The following is a 22,944-nucleotide window of genomic DNA, read 5'->3' as shown; positions in this document are numbered from 1 at the left end:
TTCTTGTTCGGGTGCCAAGTGGAGACTCATCTATCACAGCAACGAGTCAGACACTACAATTGTACTAGTGCCATGCAACACTTTCACTTTCCAAACCTTGACCAAACTATGATTAATATCAGCAAGAAATTAAGATTAAACATTAGCTCCCATGCAAACTATATAATCTGAAGGGAAAAAACCAAACCCCACTCATTTGATCCTTCGCATACGTTACCAAGAGGGTCCTCATGTCCTTCCCAACTGCCCTTGTGGGCAGAATGTCCTCTCTAACCACTGCCCACTCTGGCACATCAATGCTACAATGGTAGGATCGTGCTTGCACATCACCTGCTTTGTTTGATTTCCCTCCCACGGTGATGGGCCACCCACCCATGCCTCTGGCTGCAGATTTTGGTAGAGAAGAGACAGACAGATTAAAGGAAGCCATATTAGATGTAACAGTCCCTCCAGATCTGGGATCTGTGCAGGATTAGAACTGACTTTTTTATAAATTTGAGGAGTTGAGGAGATGAGAGGAAGGACTGAAGAGGAGAAGAAACCGAACAGAGCAGCATTTAGAAAAGCCTGGGAATAAAACCAGAGGGAGAGGAGAAGGCAGAGCAAGTACACAAAGCCATGACTATAAAATCCTCCAAATCTTTCATATCCTAAATATAAAGCAGAGAGCAAAACACAGCCCTGCCCTTGGCTGGCACTGTTCCCAAATGGCACAGTTTATCAAAAAGAAGTTTGTTGCACAATTCAGTGCTGGGTGGGTCTTCTAAGGCCATCTGGAATTACAAATGCCATTGAACAGGGAGACAGGTCCCAAGTGGAGACTGGTGTCCCCATCGCTAGCCTTGGATGTCCTCTCTGAATACTGCAAAGTAGAAATAAGAAGCAGGACAGTGGAAGAGCCATGTTTCACCTTGGCGTTGGCAGCTGGGACTGTACGTTACTTGGTGAACCCAACATCCCCCTATGCACAGAATATTTTCTTGGCAAACTGGTCCAACAGTGTCACCCTTTCTTAGATGCTCACAAATCCTGTTACACAGCAAAGATTTGTACCAGGGCTTTAATTTACTTACTGTAAATAAACCCAGCAAGTTGGCGGGATGCTTTCATGAGTCACCGGCCCAGCCGAGGGCCGGGAGCTGTAATCCTGCCGCAGTGCTCTCTGTGTGATGCCCCAGGTAACGCACTGCTACTGCATTCGCTGCTTCAAAAGATCCACACAAAGCCTTTAGAACGCACTTGGGGTTACTGCCACAGAGATGGCTGTCCCTGTCCCAGCCTGCTTTGGCTACTGACCGTGCTGTGGTTCCAGCAGCAGCCCTGCAGCACTGGTGCTTCCTCAGCCCTTGCGAGCGCGTGTAGATCGTGACCCCAGCCCAAGCCAGGACGCCCTGCTCGTGTTTACTCAGGGTTGCTCTGGATGAGCTTTGTGAAGCTCCAGAGAGAACTGACAGTACTCCAGAAGAATAGGTCAAACTGAGGCTCCTGGACAGGCTGCGGAAAGAGATTTTGTTTCTCTTAAGGAAACCTGGAAAGGTTCTCCCAATTATCACTTTGTTTCCTTTCTTGTAACAGTGTAAATAAACCCCTAATACCCTATTTGCTCACTGCGGCAGCAAAGAGCAGGGGAAAACACAGGAGCCCTTTAGCCAGAGAGAATTAAATAAAATAGTGGGAACATCCTACAAATACCAAAGTCAATTAATTCATTTGTTACAGAGCAAGAGTCCTGCATAATTTGTCCTTTGAGTAGTTTATTTTAGCTAATTGCTTATCCAGCAAGAAGATCTCCCCTGCATGACCCATTTGCTGTGCAAGAGGCTCGACTGATGAGAAACAAATGGTCACCTTCCAGAGGGGAGGAAGCGATGGCAGGGATGCTCTGTAAGCTGCTCTGGCCCTCGGACCCACACACAAGGAGAGGAACACACCCCTAATCTGTCACCTCGTAATCAAGGTGAGTACCAGCACCCAGCTTCTCCAGAGGAAAGCAGGAGACCAGAGTTCCCCTTTTCAGGACAAGCATCTCCAGCAGGCTGGAGAAGGGAAGGCTGCAGATAAAGGCACCCTCAACTAAGGCTTTACATCCATCCACCTCTGCCTGCCTCCACTATTGCGACTGACGTGTTCCCCATCGCTCGCCTTTCACCACAGCCCTTAAAGCAACATAATTCCACTTGTGAGGTGCAGCTCTTCACCAGCTGCATCATCCTCTCAGCTTCTCCACCAGGGTCAGACAAAGCACAGACAGAACCAAACAGCTTAATACTGCACTTGCACACCCCTGACTGTAAACATCACCGGGGAACAGGCTGAGCAGAGCTGTCAGAACCGCAGCCGCCTTCTGCCAGCCGAAAGATGGAACCAGTACAGACATTACTGGTCTCATCAAAATTTCATAAATTGAACAGTGAAACAGAACAGCCTGATTTGTTTTAATTTAGTTCATCATTGACATTTATAAAATAAATACAGGAATAATACTATGGGCACAATTCACTCTCACTAGTGGCAGCAGGAATTACACACGCTCCGAAGACAGACAGGGAGGGACACTGCTGCTGCCTGCTGGAAGCAGAGCAGAGGGTGCCAGAGGATCTCCAAGAGACCAGCTGGCACCTCGCACCTCAACACCTCCCTGCAGTATCAGGCACATCCTTGCTGGATCAAGCCAGGCAATGCTGAAAGGAGGAGGAAGAGGAGGAAGAGAAGAAGGAGGAGGAGGACGAGGAGGGGGACGAGGAGGAGGAGAAGGTGGAGTGTGAGGCAATGCACACTTGGAGATTTGCTGGGCCGGCAAGTTTGGAGTCACCACCGAGGAGGCAACAAGATTTCTGGCAGGAAAGCTTCCAGTTCTCATGTTCCAGCAGGAGGCTTCTGATAGGCTTTTAATGCTGCTTCATCTCCCTCAGCATCAATAGAAAACAATACATGGTGAGGCATAAACCATACTGCAAAACAGGGCAAACCATCACATGGGACGCCTCAGGACAAGGCCACTTCTTTAATTCCAGAAATGGCAGCATTAATGGTTTCACAGATTCCCACTTCACAGCACTGGCAATTTCCATCCCATACAAAGCCTAGCCACTGGCAGACAAGTGGTCCAGTGGAGCAAACGTGGGCAAAGTTCATCTTAGCTAGTGGGTGGCCGGAGGGTGCCAGTGTTGGGGAGCACCTCCTGCCCCTGCCAGCGAGGAACAGGGGCTGTGGGGGGACAGACACCTGCACACGCCCTGACACTGGTCCCAACATGTGCCTGCCTGCCCAGGGCCACTGAGCCACTCCTTTCACCAGTCCCAACACGTGCCCACCCGCCTGGGGCTGCAAAGCAGCTTCTAAACCCCCTCTTACTACTTGTCATCCTGGAGACTCCCCTTTGGGCACAGCAGCCCCAGGCAGGAGACTGTGCTGTCTGTTAGTACGGAACAAACCAGCCACGCCATGAGTGGGAAACTTAATGCTCCTGCAAACAGCAGCTGTGGAAAACCCGGCAGCACCTTCCCTTGTGTTGCTTTACATCCTGTCAGTAACTTACAGGAAACAAAACCGCCCAGTGGAGTTATCTGAGGGTGTGAGACTTTAGGTACATCTGTAATTAAAACACAGAGACCAAAGCTGCGATGCAGCACCATAAAGCAGGTCATTTTACAGCTGGCTGGGCTCCCTCTGATGTACTTGAGAACCATTTTTAAGTGACATAAAGTTTAACATAGCGGTACATCTGCCTACCCACCAGATTCTACACGGAATTTAAAATTTAATTATATTAAAGTATTGTTACAGTGTGCGTAGCAAGAACACCAACCAAGTGTAACTTGAGGAGAATCTTTCCCAGATTGCTGTAAATCTGTGTTTTCAGGACCAGGAAGAAAAAAAAAAATTCAAACCTGAACACCTGTATTGGTGCTCTTGGCTTTGTTATTGCTCACCCACCAACTGCTGCACGTTTGTGCTGAGCAGGATCATGCACTTCTCCAGTGTTTCATTACAATGTTGATGCACACCAACAGCACCTGCACCTGCCAAGCAAATTATTCCTCATGCCACAGCAAGAGCAAAGCCTGCTCGCTGCCTACACACACTTACTCAGCACCAAAAGAAAAACTCCAGCCTCTGCAGGCAGCTTCTCATCTCCAACAATGACAACACAAGTCAATCTGTCCTCTCCAGTCTGAACAGCAGGTCCTCTGGGATGCTTCCAGCTGCTCTGCATACACACAAGCACGAACATCCTCCCCCCAAATCCAGGTTACCGGCACATGCCAACTAACATTCCAGTGGGCAATTTAAATCACACTGTGTCATAAATACAACACTGTCCCCATGTGGAAAGTGAAGCATGCACCCCCCAGACAGAGGGCACCCCACTCCCCCGGGCCATGATCCCTGCCAGCTCAGGACAGTCACCATGCCCAGCTACAGCCCAGCACTCCAACCTCAGGGCCAGGTTTCCCAGAAGGAAAAAACTTTGTCAATAAATAAAGAACCCAAATAAATAGTTTATTTTTCACCAGCTGCTATTTGCAGGCCATTAAGATGCAACAGGCAGTTGCTGACACTCTTTCTGGATGGTGTTTTTGATGCAGAGAATGCATGAGAAAAAACCAAGAGAATATCAGTAAAGGTCAATTATGAGTCACTTAAAGGTTATTTCTGCATATCTCACCTCCTGGACAAAAGATGCTTCTTCATTTCCATACGAGAATATAAATTAAGTTGCAAAAGTCTTTAAAATGCGACAAAGAGTTTAATTTTGTTGCTGTTATGAACAGCCTGAAGAACAAATAGTGGGTCTCCTGCCCCTCTGCAGCCTCCACACATTATGCAGGAGAGGGCAACTACAAGGTGGTCCCACAATGGCCATTAACCCCTGTCCTTCCTGGTCCCCTCTGAAGGGAAGCACAGAATGCAGGACAATATGGCAGAGGCCTGGCAGGTCCAGGTGTGGCCATCAGGAGCCCCAACACAAAACCTCTTACATCACACTCCTCCCTTTCCTCTGCTCTTCCTGGGACAAGGACAGCTCCTCACTGATCTGCCTCACAGTCTGTTAACCCCCAATTGCAGGGCTGACAGGGGGCTCACACACCGAGCAGCCTCCTCAACCCTGAGCATCCTCCCACCCCATAGCATGGCATCGAGAACAGTCAGAGCCTGCCCAAATACTGAATGTCAGTCTTGTACAAAGCCGGGAGCAAGGGCAGATGCCCGTATGATGGACCAGCTGTGGAATCAGCACCTCTGACATGCACCCCTCTGACAGGTAGCAAAGCTGGAGACCAGCGACCACGCACAGTGCCTGCAGAGCCGTCAGCGGGCTGGAGGAGCCAACCTTCAGCCTCTGTGCCAGGTCAGTCCCATCTGCAACAGAAACAAGGACCTCTTGCCTTTGTCGTCCAAGTTGGCCAGTGGCATCTTCTGCACTGACAGAGCTCTCCTGAGCCACCAGATAAATACAGAGGAAAAACAGCTCTCCCAGAGCAAAAGCTTGCACCAGCAGCCCAGGTTGGATTTGTCATGGGAAGGATTTCCAAGGAATACTTGAAGACTATTAATGACCCCAGCCAGGCATCCTTATGGCTCCCAGCAACTCTGCCCTTAGGTCACATTACAACCAACAGGGTGAGCCATTAAAGGAATTCATTATTGGTGTCTTGACACCCCTGGACCATAGTGACTAAAAATCTATATGAATTACAGGCTCTTAAAACCATCTCTGCACTGTTTACCCTCTTCAGGGAAAAGAAAGAGAAGAAAATACTGAAAGCAGCAAGATGAAAGTGTTGAGAGTCATGGAATCTTTAAAGTGTAAAGAGATGTGCCACATTTAGCAGGGATTATGTCAAGTGGTATCCCAAGCCAGGAGAGCTGACAGCACACACACTGCCTTTGACGAAGGAGGACCCAGAGATGCTGGCCGAGCTTCCAGCAGCACAAGCAGAAACCCCAAATTTCAGCACTGCTCATGAGCACGGTTCATGGTCCTGGGTCCCACAGAGCACAAGCCACGTGAGAGAGCAGGACCTTTAAAACATGCCTGGAAAGTCTAAACAAGGTCTCGAAAGGACTCTTACTTGTAACAAGTACAAGGGGAGACAGACAGCACTTTTGCCACCAACCATGGCTCTGGGCAGTTGCCTTTACACAACTTCCAGTTCCCATGACCTTCTCCTCCACAGGGAGCCTGTGTCTCATTTCCCAAGGGCCAGGACATCCTGGCAGCAGCACACACCCCATGCAGCAGGACAGCTCCCCCACAGAGCACACCAGAGAGCCAGCTCGCAAGGTAACGCCCTAATGCAGTGAATTAATTCCAAAGGACAATTGTTTTCAATCTTCATTTAAACCCAACCTTAGCTAATCTCACTTTAACGACATAGGAAATAGAAATTCCCTTAATAATATAAGTCATGAATATTTATTATCCTATTTTTTACCTGAAAACTAAATAATTCAATTAATTTTACTATTAATTATTTAATACAGAATTATTATACTGCAAGATCCTAACTCTTCTTTAAGATGCCACTGATAAAGATATCCCAGATAGAATATATTCCTTAAGCTGGACTGACAGACAGGTAAGGCACAGGCTGTGCTCCCTGGGCAAAGGGCAGCAGGACAGGAGGAGGAGAGGTTCCAGGGACCGAACTCATCCTGCTCTCACTGTGGAGTGGGCCCAATCCCCCCAGCAATCCTCCTGTGTCCTTTCCAAGACACGATGCAGGAAGGGGCAGGAACACATCTAAACTGCATTCCCAGGTAGAAAACCAACCTTGCAGCTTCTGGGCACAGCCAAGGCTTTTCTGTTGCCTGAGGCTCACTTGTGAAACACAGGTGAAGCCACTTTGGACTGCTAAAGTGTATTTTTAAAATCCTGTATAAATGCTAACGACAGAAGGCACCTGAAACAGAGAAACAAAGTACTTTCCTCCAGCAGAACATTTCTGGACTCAGGAAGCCAACTTTGTCATTGAAATTCCAAAGTAAATAACAATTAAGTTCTACTTGATATACAAATGTCAGGTAATTATTTTTTGCTGTCATGATTCGCATTTAAACTTGGAAATGTCAGACACTTGGCCCTGCTGCATTAGCAGAACACTTCCCCCCGCCCCGCTGACGGAACACCAGCTGGGAACACCCAGCAGATCATCAGGGAACCAAACACTGCTCTGAGGGAACGTCAAGGTCGACGCTGCAAGGTGTACTCGCTAATTTATGCTGATCAACTGGAGTGCTCAAAAGACTGTTGTAATAATACTCCAGTACATTTATATCAGCATATTTGATCAATTTGAGTCATTCAACATGAAGTTTCCTAAAAAAGTAATTTTAGAGACCTTTCAAAGCTTTCTCATAGCCCCTCCATTGCCACCACAATGGCATCATAAGAGGGCTCCTCCTCCATCTCCATGACCAAAGTAATACCCCACAGTGCTACAAACACGGGCACTTCTCTTTGGAAAAGAGATGAAAATGTTCCAAACTGCAGGCTCGACTCCAAACCAGCTCATCCCTTGTTGCCACCCTCTGCCTTAGCTCAGTGACCTGTGGGGCATCACAGCCCAGCCTGGCCTGACCCTCTGCAGCAGCTCCTTCGCTGGTGGCTGAAGCAGATGGCACTGACACCTCGTCACCAACACCCACCCTCCGCTGGCAGCTCCAGCAGCACCAGCTCCTGTGGGCATTGTCCTGCCACACCCGGAGCCCCTGCGGCCATTCATCCAGCAGCAGCTCCTCAGAGCACACTATACATCATCATATCAGGAAACTCTGTATGTGTCAGAGGTGCAATTAATTTTTATTAATTTTCTGAGATTAAATTAGTGCCACCCAGAGCAGCAAACAAAGAATGGGGAGTGTTCCAGTGCCGAATCAATGTCATTAATTCTGTAATACCGAGAGCCCTGATTGTAGCAACTCAGCATTTAACTCTTCCAATTAATTTTTATATAAAAAAAAAAAAGAAGAAAACTAACTCAACAATTTCAGAAGGTCCTTGAACTTTCCTTCTCCTGGGACATTCTTTCTTTCAAGTGTAAACACACAGGAGGAAGGCACAGGAATGTTCATCAGAAAATTATTTTCATGCACTGCCTTTAGCAAATCAAACTCTTAAAATCATAAGATGCTGCTCCAAAAACATTTATAACCTTGTATGTTTAATGACACCATGTCAGCCAGACTAGTTAGTGTGTTTTCTGACCCCTTAACAGGCTTCTCTGGCAAAGGTTCAGCCAGAAATTGTTTTGCATTTATTCTGATACTGAGATTACCAGCCCAGAAAAAGACTTCTCTAATATTAACCAAATTACCTGCTTCCTGCAGTCAAGGAGAGCCTTGCAGCTACTACCAGCAGAAAGGTCCATCCAGGCCCTTCTACTACCATGGTAGCTCCAGGTCTTCTAGAACCACTGAGAAAGCAATTGGGTTTCCCACACCCCTTTCCCAAGTGCTACATTTTAATACGACAAGCAAATGCATTAGTTAGGGATGTCACAAAAATATATAGAATAGTCTGGGGGGAAAACCCCCAGAAAAACTAAAATGACACATTTTTTTCCCATATTTCATGGAAAGTAGGTCCTCTGCGTGCCCCACCCGCAGCTGCACTGCAGAGGTGCAGAAAAGGCCTCCACGTCCCTCCTCTCCTTGGCTGGGTGCTGTGGGACACCTGAAATCAATCTACTCGTTAGGGTGCCACCGCTCCTTGTGTCCCACTGTGACCTCTGCCCCTGCTCACGGCAGCAGGAGGCGATGCCAAACCTGGAGCACGCTGCCCTGGGTGCCTGCAGCAGCAGCCTCTGCAACGGATGGCACTAGGATACAGGGTGCTAAAATAGACTTTCCTCTCACCTGGGTCCCAGCAGGTTCCCTCCAATGGCCCTGCCCTCTGCAACAGGAAAGGGGTGGTTTGGGAAAAAGACAAACAGGAAAAACCCAGCAACACCAGAAAGAAGAGTCGTTCTCTGTGTTGGTGACGCACGGAGATCGAACGCAGCTAAAACAGCAGGAAAACATCCGCAGCCAAAAATCCATGTCTGGGTTACCAGGGGAGCAGGGAGTTAAACATTTATGGCAGCACAAGGAAGACATGACATTTACTGAATAATAAACTGCAAACATGTCTGTTAATGCAGCTTTTTGGGATCTCCTCACCATCAACCACTTAACCCCAGCACGGGAAACACCATAACTCAAACAATTCCTGTGCCTCCACGTGAGCAGGCAGCACACAGCGGGGCTGGTGCTTTTTTATTTATTTAAAGTTGTAGGCAAGGGAGCTCTGTCAAGATAAACAGCCTGTGACCTCGCTCAGAGGCTTCAGATCTGCTCATCTGAAGGGATACAATTAAATCCTGAGCAATTGGGTTAAAACTTTAACCTGCCAAGATCGCAGCTGTTCCATTTTTAATCAACCTGATTTCATTCAATAAAATGCTCATTAAGGCAATTAATGAGAGTTTGGTGTCACAAGCCATCAAGCATGACTGGGAGTTTCCACTTGGTGGTCAAGGCATTGATCAGCAAGTCAAGTCATCAGTGCAAGAGAGTCAATGTGCTGAGCAGGAGAACGTTACCTGGTTTTGGGGGAGGTTGTTAGCCACTCTTCATGCTTTTCAAATGTTATTAAATAAGCTGCAATTTCCTGAAAGAGAAACGCAGAAAGAAAACAGAGTTACTTGTATGGCTGTGCTGGGAACTGGAAAGTTTTATAACAGAGACACAGAGTCACCCACCCCGGGCCAGGCTGCAGCTGAAATCGGGTTTTGACTGACACAGCGTGCTCAGTCAACGTTCACATCCATGCCACCAAGGCCAGGCTTAAACAGGGCAATGAAGAGATGTAAATGAGGAAAGGCATTAACATTTTCCAGCGCAGAGAACTTGCTGGTAACTGTGGTGACCACGGCGTCGCCGCGAGCCGTGACGTCAGGAGGCAAAGGGGAGGGCAGCGACAAAACGGACACGGGAAGCTAAATTAAATATTTAAAAATAGAACAGCATCACTGCAGAGAGAATTACTGAATTATTAATCATTGCCATAAAAAGCCAGCGGGTGACATCAACATAAGTCATCGCTCCCACTTGCAGGAATGATACGGGCGATTACTTCCAGATCAGAACCGATTTGTTTGCAGGGAATTATTGGTGCTGGAGAGATAATTCACGACAGTGCCCGTAAACAGGCCTGAGGAAAGCGGGACGGCCACTCATTCATCTCCTGGGCACAAAAGCGGGGCGGTCACGGGGCAGCCACGCACAGACAGCACCGGCAGCAGCCCGGAGAGACCAGGAGAGCTGTGCCAGGGGAGATGCAGGACAAGTGACTGTCCCTAACCACGACAGCCACTGTCACCACACCAGCAATACCCCGACATACAGAGATGGCCACGGACCCCTAGAGCTGTGCTGAAAATAAGCCTTCCCACAATATACTCAGAAGAATGTAGTTTTTGATGGTTCTCTTCCAAAAATTGCCTCCCCAGTCCTCTCAGAGGGACCTACGTAGCAAAAGTGAGGTCAGTGAAGCTGCCTTCAATGTTCAAATGCCTCAAATCAGACCCCCAAAATACATGCAGTGTCATCTCTAGAGCTACTGCAGCAGAAGAGTCCCCAGGCTGCACGTCCTGAGGGCAGCACACATGCCAGCACCGGGGCTTTCCACCAGGAGTGGAGTTTTTATTATTTTTTTAGCTCGCTCTATATAAGGGTTGTCGCTTACAGTACCAAAGCTAAAAACCCCCACAATGCTCTCCAACCAGCTGGCCCAAGCATCTGCTAGAGCCACAAAATGCAATTATATTACTCCCAAACGAGACGTAAAAATATCTTGTTTCCAATACTCTTGGTTTTAAGACTCATACTTAATGTCCTCTGGGCATTGTGGCAGTGCCAGATCTCCGTGTTATGTACTTTATTAGAGCTGTGTGAATGTCATATTAATGACTCCTGACCAACATGTTTACACTGCAAATAAATTCTAACAGAATCCAGTGCTGCACCCCTTGTTTCCCAAGCCCCTCTCTGCAGGTATAAAGGATCCCCAGAGAAGCAGCTGATGAAGCAGTGACACAAAGCTCCAGAAACTCCTCTTTTTAATTTCTGGGTAATTGCTGCATAAAATTCAATATCAAAGTAACCCCATGCAGACCTCCACCATCAACACTCACGACTTTCCCAGAGAACACACCAAGCCTCATACTTTCACAGCAGCTGCAGCTGAATCAGGTGCAAGTGATGAAATTCAGATGCTGCATGGCCAAAAAGGGCTGACCAAAGACTCCCAGAGAGCTAAAAACACCAAAGAACTCTGCAACTAAAATTCTTCAGAAGATATGAAACAAGATCTCTGGATTTTTTTAAAGCCAGTGCAGTAATTCCACTGAATGTGCTGTGATCAGCAGAACTCTATTTCCAACACGTCCCACGTTATGTCCTCAGCTCAGCTCCCCATGTTACAATCCAGCATCACCTCGTGCTGTACAGCAAGATGAGCTCTGGAGAGACCAAGGAACGCAGGGGAGCTCCCTGCACATCCTCTCCAGCGCTGAGCCAGCAGGCCTCTAAAGAAATAAACCCCTTCAATGCCAGGGCAGTTTGGGGGGTTCAGATTAGCACAGCATTTTGCCTATTCCTACTAAAAATCAATTGCCATAAGGAGAATGAAGCCATTTTTAACTTTTGTGACTGAACAAACACATTGCTATGGCATGGAAACACAAAGTATTTCAGGTAAAGGAACTCAGCCTCACCCACAGCTTGTTCACTCTGCTCCTCCCTGCCGGCCCGTGCCCGGCACATGTGAAATCCTCATCCCAAACTGTCACCAATGAGAGGAGCTGCAGTAATGAGACACTCCTACATGAAGCAGAACATGGGTTTCCATGCTGCTGGCCTGGCCCACTCAGCACGTTTGGGCAGAGGAAAGACCAAGCTGCCATTTGGTGCTGCAGATATTTGGTGCTGCAGACCCACCGGAACGCACACATGTCACCAGGATGTCCAGGCAGCTGTGGTACTATGGAGAGCTGCAGCTCCAACCAGACTACAAAGCTGACACCTCTAGATGTACAATTCAATTCTTCCAACAGGATAAAAGAAGAGTTCACATCAACTAGGATAGGAGCTCCCCCAGGCTTTCTGCTTAATGATATATTACAGCCTGATTTCCCTCCTCCAGGGGAAATACCTTGGATGGGAAAGAAAATCTTGCTCATGGCAGTGCTATAAATTAACACATACAGGAGAGAGACAGCAAGGCCTCCAAGCTGCCTTCTGTGTCCCAAGAACTCAGAATTACAAGGAGGGCAAAATCCCTCAAAGATCCCCACATCGTTCACTCACCCTGCCCACGCCTGTCTGCAACCCCATCACCCAGAGCTCCCCGTCCTGCTCTGGGATGTCTTGGCCTGAGTGCTGAGGAGCAGCCGCTGGGCTCGGCTGTGCTGTGACTCCTCGATCCAGCGTGCACAGACACCAGCATGGGGGAGCCTGAACACGGGCTGGTGTCAGCAGGGGCTCTGCCACAGCAGCCAAGCACTGTCCCATCGTACCAGCCCACCCCGCACAGGGGGGACATGAGCAGAAACACCTGGGTACAGTGACACCCACGTGTCCACTTCTGTCACCAGCACCCAGAACAATCTCTTGTCTGCCACCTCCGACTGGAGCAGAACTGCAAGGAACAGATGACTCGGGGACGCTCAGCCATGCTCGTGGTGAACACCTGCACATGTACACAAAGCCAGGCAAAAAGGGGGATTCCCAGGGAAAGGCACATCCTGGGCTCTGGGGTGAGCCCTATGCTGGTGCTACTAGTGAAACGCTGGGATTCCAAGGAAAACAGATGGGAGAGCTTTATGGGGAGAGCCCCATGAAGAAGAGGTGATTGGCAGCAAGAGATACCTGAGATAGGGAAAGCCTGCCCCAGGATGGGATGCAAGGGAGCAGGGCTGGAGCACATGCTGAGGAAGGAGGATGTGCTTCTCTGCTGCCAGAGACCAAACCTCCCTTAAGCCCCGCTTGTTACATATTCTGCTTTCTGCAACTCTACAACTTTGTGTCAGCTGCGCAGAGGAAAGTGCTCAGAGGTTTGCAAGAGACACCTCTGTCCAGTGGGTCCAGGTCACTGCAGCAGGGCAGGGCTGCTGAGGCAGGGCCGGGGCTCAACAGCTGCCTGGGGCAAGCACCCCCTGTTACACCAACAACCTTTTTTCCTTTGAAAAAAGGAGGAAGAAATAGATTTATCACTAGAAGACACAAAGTCATTAAATAATTAAAAACAAAACTATGGGCACAATAAAAGCCCTCTGATAAAACCTTGCATTTTAATGCACGTTAATTCCCTTAATGATTCTTTCTGTGTCTTACAGGGTCAAATCAATGTCCTCACCAAAAAATCCAATTACATCCCATTCATCGTATCTTTGGAGTGAGGCTATTGTTTGCTTTTGTCTCCTATCAAACCCTTTTCCCATTGCTTCTTGCCCGAGATTACAAACAAAAGGCAGCATGGCACCAGCAAGGTCAGATGAGACAGAGCTGGCTCTGAAAGCCCAGCTGGTCCCAGCTCCTCTGTGACTGCACAGCGAGCGACGCAAATCAAGGGACAGGAGCACTTGCCACAAACACTCGACTCGTTGCCAGCGAGTTCCCCTCAGCACCGGTGAGGGCAGGTGGCACTGGGTGGAACCCCAAGGCCACTCAAGAGCATCTTCATGGGCAAGGGCACTGCACACCATGGGCAGCAGCCCCTGGGCCAGGATGTCCCACCTGGCCCCACATCCCCTTATCCCAGCTTTGGAATTAATGTCACTATAAACTGAGGGAGCATTTCTGGGAAAGGGCAAACCACTGAGAGCTATGCAGACCCAGATCTGCTTCCGAGCACGCCGGGCACAGGACTGAGCCCAACATTCCGAGGACACCGGTGAGGAGAACAGCTTTGATTGACCAGTTCAGGTCAATCAAAGCAATGAGATAATTTAACATTCAAATCACAAATTATGTTTTATCCTAAACTCAGGTAATTCAGCGGTTCGATCTAGACTTTGTTGCTCAGGCTGAAAGTATTTTATCTAAGTGCGCATTTACTTTCATTTTGCATTTCCCTGTTTGTTCAGATTATTAGTCTGAACGTGCCAGGGAGCCACCGGCTGGGAAGCCCACTGAGCTGTGTGAGACAGCACACACGCAGCTCCAGTGGCTCCAGACAACTGCCACCGAGGATGTTCTCCCTGTCCCCCAGCCCTGTGCCAGCACCGTTCAGCCTCGCGTGGTCGGAGCGGTGCAATGAGCTGTTGGCATTACTGGCTTGGCCGCCGTGCTGGGGCAGGGCTGGGGGTGGCAGTGGCAGAGCCAGCACACGCTCCCCACCCGACGCTACGTGACTGCAGCTCCTCAGACGCTTCAATATTTAATGACGGCACGTAACGGCCGGAGCTGCAGCACACGGGCGACCTGATCTCACCCGCCGTGTCCTGGCGGGAGGATGAGCCGGCGGCGCGGGACCAGGAGCAGCAGGGCAGGTGCAGCAGGGCTGGTGATGTCCAGCAGCTGCTGCAGAGCTGCTTGTCTCTGTGCACGGGAGCTGGAGAGGACATTGCTGTGAGGCGCAGAACAGAAAACGGGCAGAGATCCGGTACCGGCGGTGTGGGAGAGGCCCACGACCCATCACAAACACAGGAAAGCTGCCAACTCTGCTCTGAGATGAAGGACTTGCAGTGAACATACACGTTTTTTGGAAGAAAAAGATAAAGTTATAAAAAGCTCTGAAATTTGCAATCCATGGGCTCCCTGAAGCCACAGACTGAGCACTGGCGCTCCCCTCCCAGCTCGACCCCTCACCAGGTCATCCTGCATCGTCACAAGGTATCAGCAATTCCTATCTGACTTCTCTTAAGAAAAACAGAAACTGGAACAGAGCAGGACTGCATGATTCCCTGGACCAGGCAGCTCTGGCCACTGTCTGGTCTCAAAGCAACATGTCATTCATTTAAAAAGAAGAAAAAAAAAAAAAAGTCTGAATTTCAAGTTATTACTTCATATGAATTATACACACCCAAATGAATAAGCCTGAAACCTAAATGTGTTAGGAGAAAACAGGAGGGTTTGTACACATCCCTGGATTTATACCACAGAGCTAATAAAGCTGCGACTCTTAAGCAAGCACATTTATTCTCTTAGGAATTCACCACATCCTCGCTGCTATAAAGACAAATTCCAGCCCATCACTTCCTTATCGTTCTTCTGCTCTGAAATGAAAATAAAAATTTGTGTTGACTATGGAGCATCTTCTCAGCTAGGACTGAGCCATTTTCATTTTCTACCTGTCCCCACTCTCAGGGCCATTAATATTCTGAATATCACAATTACAAACTGCTCCAAACACCATACAACTGGTTCACACCACCTTGTTCAGCATCACTGGAAAAAAAAATCCCAATTCCATTGCTTTTGTCCAGTTGTTCGGCCTAAAACAGCAACACAACATCAAAGAGAGGTCACTTGTGAGTCAAGGAAAACCAAGAGCAGAAGGTCAAACTAGCCCTCGAGTGCCCGGCAGGGACAGGTGGGTCTGGTGGCCGCAGGCTGACAACATCTGTCAGTGACAAAACACTCCTTAACCAAAATTTTTCGCAGCCATTGCAGGAAGGACTTGTTCTCAAAACGTTACCTGTCTGAGACCTTCCAAGGCAAAAACATTGGTCTGACCATACTGAGGCTGAGAAAGGGAAAAAGCTCAAATATCACCATGGTTTTGCTGACAACCCATGTCAGTGGCACAAACTGCGGCCGAAGGTCAGACATTTCCCAGGGTTACACCAATTTCGAGCCCAGCCAGAGCATCTGTCAGGCCAGACTTGCATGAATTTGGTTTTCCAATGCACACTATGAATCTCCTGCCAAGTGTGGAGGCACTTGCTCATGCCTGTGAAAATACCACGGAACAGCTTAAGCCAGACTGATGGTCTGTTACCCTAATGGATGAAAAAACTGCCATTTTGGGTCCCCAAGCGTTGCTTTCCCTCGGTTTGAGAAGGGCAGGAGATGGCCCGCAGCCATCTCGCTGTGGCCATCCCTCACCCAGCCAGACTGGCTGAGCACACCTCTACAGGAAAAGGTGGGAGGGCAGCCCTGGGAGCACTGACCAGTGCCACAGGAGAGTAAAGCTACCAAGTGGGCAATGCCTGTGGTTGGGGAAACGCTCGCCTCAGTTCCCCACATGGCAGCGAGCGGCAGGATTGCAGGAGGGGAGATGTTTTCATTAGTAACGGCATCTCGCCAACCATCTGCTAAAGGTCCACACTATTAATTTAACAGGAAAAAATGGAATAGATTACTCTGCAGTTTTCAATTAAAGTACATGATGTCTTCAAACTGCAACCTTAATTAGATATTACAGGGTGACATTTCGTAATCCTGAGCTGCGATGGCTGATCGAGTCATCTGACTGTGAGGGTGTTCTGCAGCACCACTGGGGCCACACACACCCGGCACCATCAGGGGCCTGCCCTGGGGTTCCAGTGCTGGGGCAGCTCGGCCAAACTCCTGGGGTTAAAAGAGCAGAGGGGTGAAACTCACGGCAGCCCTGGCACAACAAAAAACCTGCTGCAAATGGGCTTGGACACAGTCCCAAAGAAAACTTATGGAGAGGGGCAGGAGAACATTAAAAAAAAACGGAAAAAAAAAGGGGAAAAAAAAGTAGCAAGTGGACAACTTAAACACTTGAAAATAAAGGTTAAACCTGGTATGAAAAAAACAGATTCAGACAAGAAATAATTTTCTCTAAAACACATGAAAAGGAGAAGAAAAAAAAGCAATCAAGAGCACGAGCAGTGACTGACAAGCACCGGAGCTGAACAAGATCAGCTCAGCCACTTCACCAGCCAAACACATGGACAAGAGCAAACCGAGACATGTGATAGGTCTTTATAACAGCAAGAGCATAATTGGGCACAACCCCTGCAGCCATGGCTGTCCTAAACTGCTTGGAAGCGCCGTTAGTCACAAGTAGGAGCAAAGTCAGCCCCTGCCTAATGGGATTAGGATGGATTTTATCTTCCATTTAGGCCCCACACTGAGGGACAGTCAGTAAAACAGAGTGATAACAAATAACAAATTTTGAGTTACTGGAAAACACCCACAGGTCAATATGTGTTTTTTTTTCCTTTTAAATGACCTTGGACTAAACCCTGTGGTTTAAAGAATCGTGACCACCGGCATCCTGCTGGCACTGTTGGTTCAGTTTACTTGTCCTTCACAGCCTGAAAGAGTCATATATGCAGTGGGATAAAAAAAGAAAATTAGTGCACTAAGATCCATGTGTTCGTGGTGCATAAATAAAGCATACTAGTAAAAATTTCAATTATTTTACACAATTCGAACAGTCATGCAGTTTGAAGATGCTGAAGAGCATTCCCCTGCTCCAGCTCACCTCTGCCACCACAGGGACACACCAGTCCCACTCTGGGCCACTGCACCCAATGCCAGCAAAGCGACAACACCAGTGCCTGCTCCATTATCCTTCTCTCACATGGAGACAGCAGCAAACCCTTCCAAAGAACTGTGCAAGGGTCATTAAAAGGGAAATATCCACACAAATTGCCCCTTTCTGCATAATACTCACAGCCATATGTTCCGACATAATAATGTTCCACAGTCCTGCAGAACTGTCTTTTCAGCGTGTTTTTGCATTATGCCTAATTCTGTGAGAGTTTTTTGGTCCCACATAATGACAGCTCAGTGCAGAGTCAGATATAAATCTGGCTTAAGAGACTCTCACCAGGAATTCATTTAAAACTGTAAATGTTAAAAGATTCTGTTGCTGATTTATGGCGTTTTCTTATTTCAAATGGAATTAAAATCCTTCTAAAGGTACATATTCAATCATGATAAAAACCACGTTCAGATGATGTCTCTGGTCAGACTGAAAGCCACGAAGCCCAGAAATCTGGGAATAGCAGGGGAATCTGGGAATAGCAGGGACTGGGACATTTTACTGGCTTGGCCAATGCTGTGCTGTCCTGACACAACCTCAGTCCCATATCTCAGTTGGTACAAAAGGGAGTCCTGGATGTTGCTGCTTTCATGCTCCACCTCTCCCTCTCCCTCTCCAGCCCAAGCACAAGGAGATCTACTGAAGATTCAGCTGAACAGAGAAGCTGCTGCACCTGAACTGATTACTGAATGGGTTTATTCCTTTTCTATTGTTTACATTAAAGGCTCTCAAAAAAGGGAAGTATTTCTGCCCCAGGTTAGGATCTGGCCATGATGATTAACCTGGGCCACCCGCCCAGGGAGCACAGCAGATCTGTCCCCAGAGGGACTGGAGGTCGCCAGCTGGCTCCCATCTGTGGAAACTGCCCCTCAGACCCAGAATTATCATGTGTCTTGACACAGAAAGGAAACAACCATAAAACCAGAGCAGCATCAGGGAACTGTAAATTCTTTCCAAGTTATTTTCAGACTTCTAAGAGTTTAGTCATTCCTCACTTTCAAGAAAACATAAGAAAAAAAGGACAAGGGGAAAAAAATGACCAGAAAAAAAGACATTATTTGTGTGAAAGCTGTTTCCCATTCCAAGCAGTGCCAAGGCAGTAAACTGCCCAGGATTCCCTGCATTTCTCCTCGGGAAGGGGCTGACCAGGAGGCTGTGCAAAGACAGGGCCGATGCCGCTGCAGGCTGTGCTGTGGCTGCCACGTCCTTTCTCACGGAGAGGAGCCAGTGGAGAGCATGGATGTCTCTTTCCAAAGGTTAAGCATCACAGGCAGTTTCATGTTCTTTACATTCCTAAGTGGTTGATTTTTGCTTTTTCTTTTAAATAACCATAAATCCCAGCATCTGCTCCCGGGGCGGGAACCCTTTGGCTCTCTGCTCAGCCAGGGAAGGGAACGCGGCTGCCAGCGGCTGCTGGAGGTGTTATTTTTAGTGCAACAGCTATTTACCAGCTCCATCCCAGAGGGAATTCAGGGAGGAAAAGGGATGCTGATGCATTTCTTACTAAATATAGAAAAGGGGGTGAGCCACCACATGCAGCGTGGCTGCAGCAGCCGCTCCCGCCGGGATGTGGCAAAGGGGATGCAGCCGCAGCAGGACCTGACACCGCGGTGGAGCTGTGGGGCCACCCCAGCACAGGCTCCCCATTGACCTCACTTTAACCTTCAGGTTCTTGGTGTTTGAAAAAAGCTTTTTAAAAGCAGATCTTATACCTAACTGACTCCAATTTGAAGCCCTGATCCTGTAATGAACGGCTTCCGAAATCAAACAAAGCATTTTGAACACCAACAAAATTGCCTGTTATGAAAGCAGAAGGTTTTAAGGTTAACATTGACTTTAACGCTCTGTCAAGGCACATCAACAGCAGGATGAAAACAGCCGTGCCTCTGCTCAGGCAGCCCAAATCTGGCCACTGAGAGGGGACTGTGAACACTCATCTCAGGCTGTGCTTCACATTCCCAGGAGTGTGCTCATTTCGCATTGATTTAAAAATATACACCTTTAAAGAAAATTAAAATCTTGTTGATCAGAGAAAGGGATGTGTTTCAGAATTAATCTGCTCTTCTCTGGTTTTAAGCCTTTAAAGTTCTGCAGAAGTAGCTTTGACATCCAGGAGCTCTGCCAGATGGGGATTCCCAATCAAACTCCTTTTATATTTCTTTTACTGCTTCATATTTACCAACGAACTGGAAGTGAGCACTGAGAAGGTGCCACCTGAACATGACAGAAAGCATTTCCAAGTGAGGCTCAGACAGGGTGGAAAATCAGCCTAGAGCCCTGAACAAACTGCAAACTGGGCAAGTGATTGACATGACACAGGCTGCATGAGTGGGAAAAAATGCAAAGTAATGGAGATTGGAAGAGCAAGATATATTGTTCATCCAGCCTGTGAGGGTCAGCACAAATGGCATCAACCACCAGGTAAGCGAGGGCACCATGGACACTACAGACACACCTGCACTGGTCACCCCAGAGCCAGCCTGCACACCCCAGGGCTCCACCTCTGGGCAACCACTCCAGCCCCAGCCATGGGGTAGAGATCTATAGATCTGTAGATCTGTATACAGATAGTTACACACACACTCCTTGGGACACTTCATTTCACTCCACAGTTTTCTGAAGGACGACCACTTACAGAGTAGAAGAAAAAGAGTTCAATGAATTAAAGTGCACTTAAGTTAGGGAAGAACACTAACGAAGCCCCACATTAATTGGGCATAATTGAGAATCTAGCCTTGCCCCTGTTTGGATTATGAACTGCAATTTCTAGGCACACTGAAATTAGAAGCTACATCCTCTCAGAGCAACCTGCTGAGAATGAAGTGTTGGTCACCCAACATCTGTTACAGCTCTTTCTGTTTCTAGGGGGGAAAGCACCAAGGTTTCTCCCTTATCTCCCTTTTCCTGGGGTTTTTACTGCCTTACTTGGCCCTGACATACCCTGTGACCACCCACCAGCAGCGCTAGCTCAGGGATGCCACTCTCGAGGACACCACGGGCAGGCTCAGCATCCCTGAGGGCAGCTCAGCCACAACCCCTGGTGCCCAGTGGAGACACTCCTGGAGGAGCCAACAGCGCTGGGTGTCAGGTGCAGAGGGATGGCATCCGGGCACCAGAGTGCCTCAAGGGAGAGCCTGGCAGCCCATCCCAGGGATGGGCTTTGTGCCAGTCTCAGCTCTGCTCGGAGCTCCCTGGCAGTATTTTGGAAGAGGGCAGTTCCAAGGCCCTGAATATTGTGATGCCAAGAGGAGTCTCCAGCATGTGGAGATCTTCCAGCTTCTTGTGTGCACTTAAAATATTATTTGATTTTTAAAACAAAGAAAAAGAAAACAAATTGCGTTTTGTGGGACTGGAGCATCAAGAGCAGGACCAGCATGCCTTTGTCTTCAACTGGTGCGGTGCCCACTTGGTTGGCTCAAAACAGGGAGGAAAAATGCCATTTCCTCAGTGCCCACCCTGGAGCACCATGAGGAGTGGCAAGGAGGAAAGGTTGTGCTGTTCCAGATACACAAGGAGTACACAGAAGTAGAAAAAGGTCATCCCATCACTTAATGTATGCAAATTATGTTAAATATTTCATTCATTAAATAGCTCAGGTTATTACTGAATTGTACCTTAAGCTGTTCAGAAAGTTCATTCTTCTTGCACTTTCTCAGTAATGTGAGATAACCAACAGAAATGAATATTTTACAGTTTGTGCAGACAGAACATTTATTAACAATTCTCTCACCCTCTCTCCTAAGCAGATTTCAGGCACGATGTGACTTAAATTATCCAGAGGGAATGAATTTTGGTTTATTCTTAAAAGTTTGTTTCTCTCTCAGCTTTGGAGAGTGCAATAACCTGCTAGGACCCAAACACAATCCCACTGGGAGAGAAGAGCAGTCACAGAGCTCTTTCCCAAAAGCCAGTGAGGGGGAAGAAAGCAGCAGCAGAATTTGGGGATTTTCCTTACTCTGAGCCCAGACACCTCTACTGTTGGCAGGGAAACAGCTCCTGCAATAGCCCATAACGTGCCACGGGTCCTGCGGGATTTCACATGAGTAATGTGAAGTGACAGAGCTCCGGCGCCCGCCGTCCCCCGTGCCTGGTGCTGCCATCCCTGGGCCAGCCAGGCGAGGGGGAAGGGGCCACTCACCAAGAGCTGAGGCAGCAGCGTCCTCATCCACAGTGTCAAGGTCACCACCCCTTCCAATTAGGGGAGCAGGACCCAGCTAACCCACCAGCACATTCCAGCAGCTCTCAGCCCCATGGACCAGCATGCAGACCACCCTCCCTGGGGCGAGGGCACAACTGAACACACCCCAACATATGCCCTGAGGATGGCATCACACAGGCAGTGGCCCAAGGGGCAACACAGGTGTCCTCCACCATCCTCCCACCACGTCTCCAGATGACCTTCCCATTTGCACGCCCATAGGCAGCTCCCAGGGAAAACCCACCGGGCTTCAGTCCAGCTCTTAACACAGCGTGGCAGCCACATCTGTGTGTATTTCCAGGCTCAGAGAAGATACAGAGGGATAAAAAAAATTATCACTGGAACGGTCGCCCCGGCATCTAAGTCAGTCTCTGGCCAGCGACCCAGGAAAGGCGGTTCCCTCTGGAACAAGTGTGTCCCTGGGATGGAGGTTTACAGCCTCAGCTGAGCAGACACCCTGCAACGTCTCATCAATCTCGGCTGGGAAAAACCTTTCCATTTCCAACGGGAATATGCAAACCAGGCTCCGCACTGTAAATCTTCCTTTGCCGCGCTAAGGAGATAAGTAGGACCTATTAACCTCCCATGTTATTTCCAACTTCATTATTGGAGCTGACACGGGCAGAGCGCGCGGTGACGGCTCTTTTTGGCAGAGTGCATGTAAATCGCTTTCTCAAAGGAAATTACTTCTCTGGGCTGAATGTTATTAATCTAAATTCTCCCTTAGTCAAATTGTTGCCTGTAATAAATATGGAACAGGTTGCTACGCTCATCTCTGAGGGCATCCTAATCCAGCTGAGGTTTTCCCCTCGATTTGAAGGAGCTCCTGAGGAGCTGCTCTGTGAGAGCAGCCTTCACCCAAGGATGGGACCATCCACCCCAACGTCATCTGGCATGTGAGCACCCTGCAATTTCATCATGAACTTGTATTTTCACACTGCTGGCGTGGAGTGCTCCAGCACCGAAGTGTGAGCAGGAGCACGCCAGGATCTGGTGAGGCTGGGGAAGGGACAAGAGGCATGTCCTTGATCTACAACATGATGTGGTAGCCTTCCATGGCCAGTGCATCATTTATGTCAGCTTCAGTACTGTTGAAACAACTCAACTTCCAGGGTTTAGGAGTTTATGCTCTTTCCCAGTAGATACACATTTGGCATCCTCCTCATGCAACTGAAAAAAACCTGGAGCAATAATGGATCAAAAACCCCATAAAAATCATATCCAAACCCAATCTAAA

The 22,944-nt window shown here is 48.4% G+C and overlaps 1 protein-coding gene across 11 annotated transcripts in view; it reads right to left on the bottom strand.

The window, feature by feature from the left end:
* The window catches only part of CAMTA1 (calmodulin binding transcription activator 1), a 228,044-nt gene that overhangs the window by 157,070 nt on the left and 48,030 nt on the right, over nt 1-22,944 (bottom strand). For all 11 annotated transcript variants that reach the window (XM_017831164.1, XM_017831169.1, XM_017831171.1 and 8 more), the window contains one exon: nt 9,588-9,655. In XM_017831164.1, coding sequence (XP_017686653.1) covers nt 9,588-9,655 — 68 coding nt within the window. The remainder of the gene's footprint in view (nt 1-9,587; nt 9,656-22,944) is intronic.

This window comes from Lepidothrix coronata, unplaced genomic scaffold, assembly GCF_001604755.1.
Source record: "Lepidothrix coronata isolate B3197 unplaced genomic scaffold, Lepidothrix_coronata-1.0 Scaffold188, whole genome shotgun sequence".
NCBI classification, from domain to species: domain Eukaryota; kingdom Metazoa; phylum Chordata; class Aves; order Passeriformes; family Pipridae; genus Lepidothrix; species Lepidothrix coronata.
Note: the sequence above shows the minus strand (reverse complement) of the source record. Positions and strands in the feature narration are given on the sequence as shown.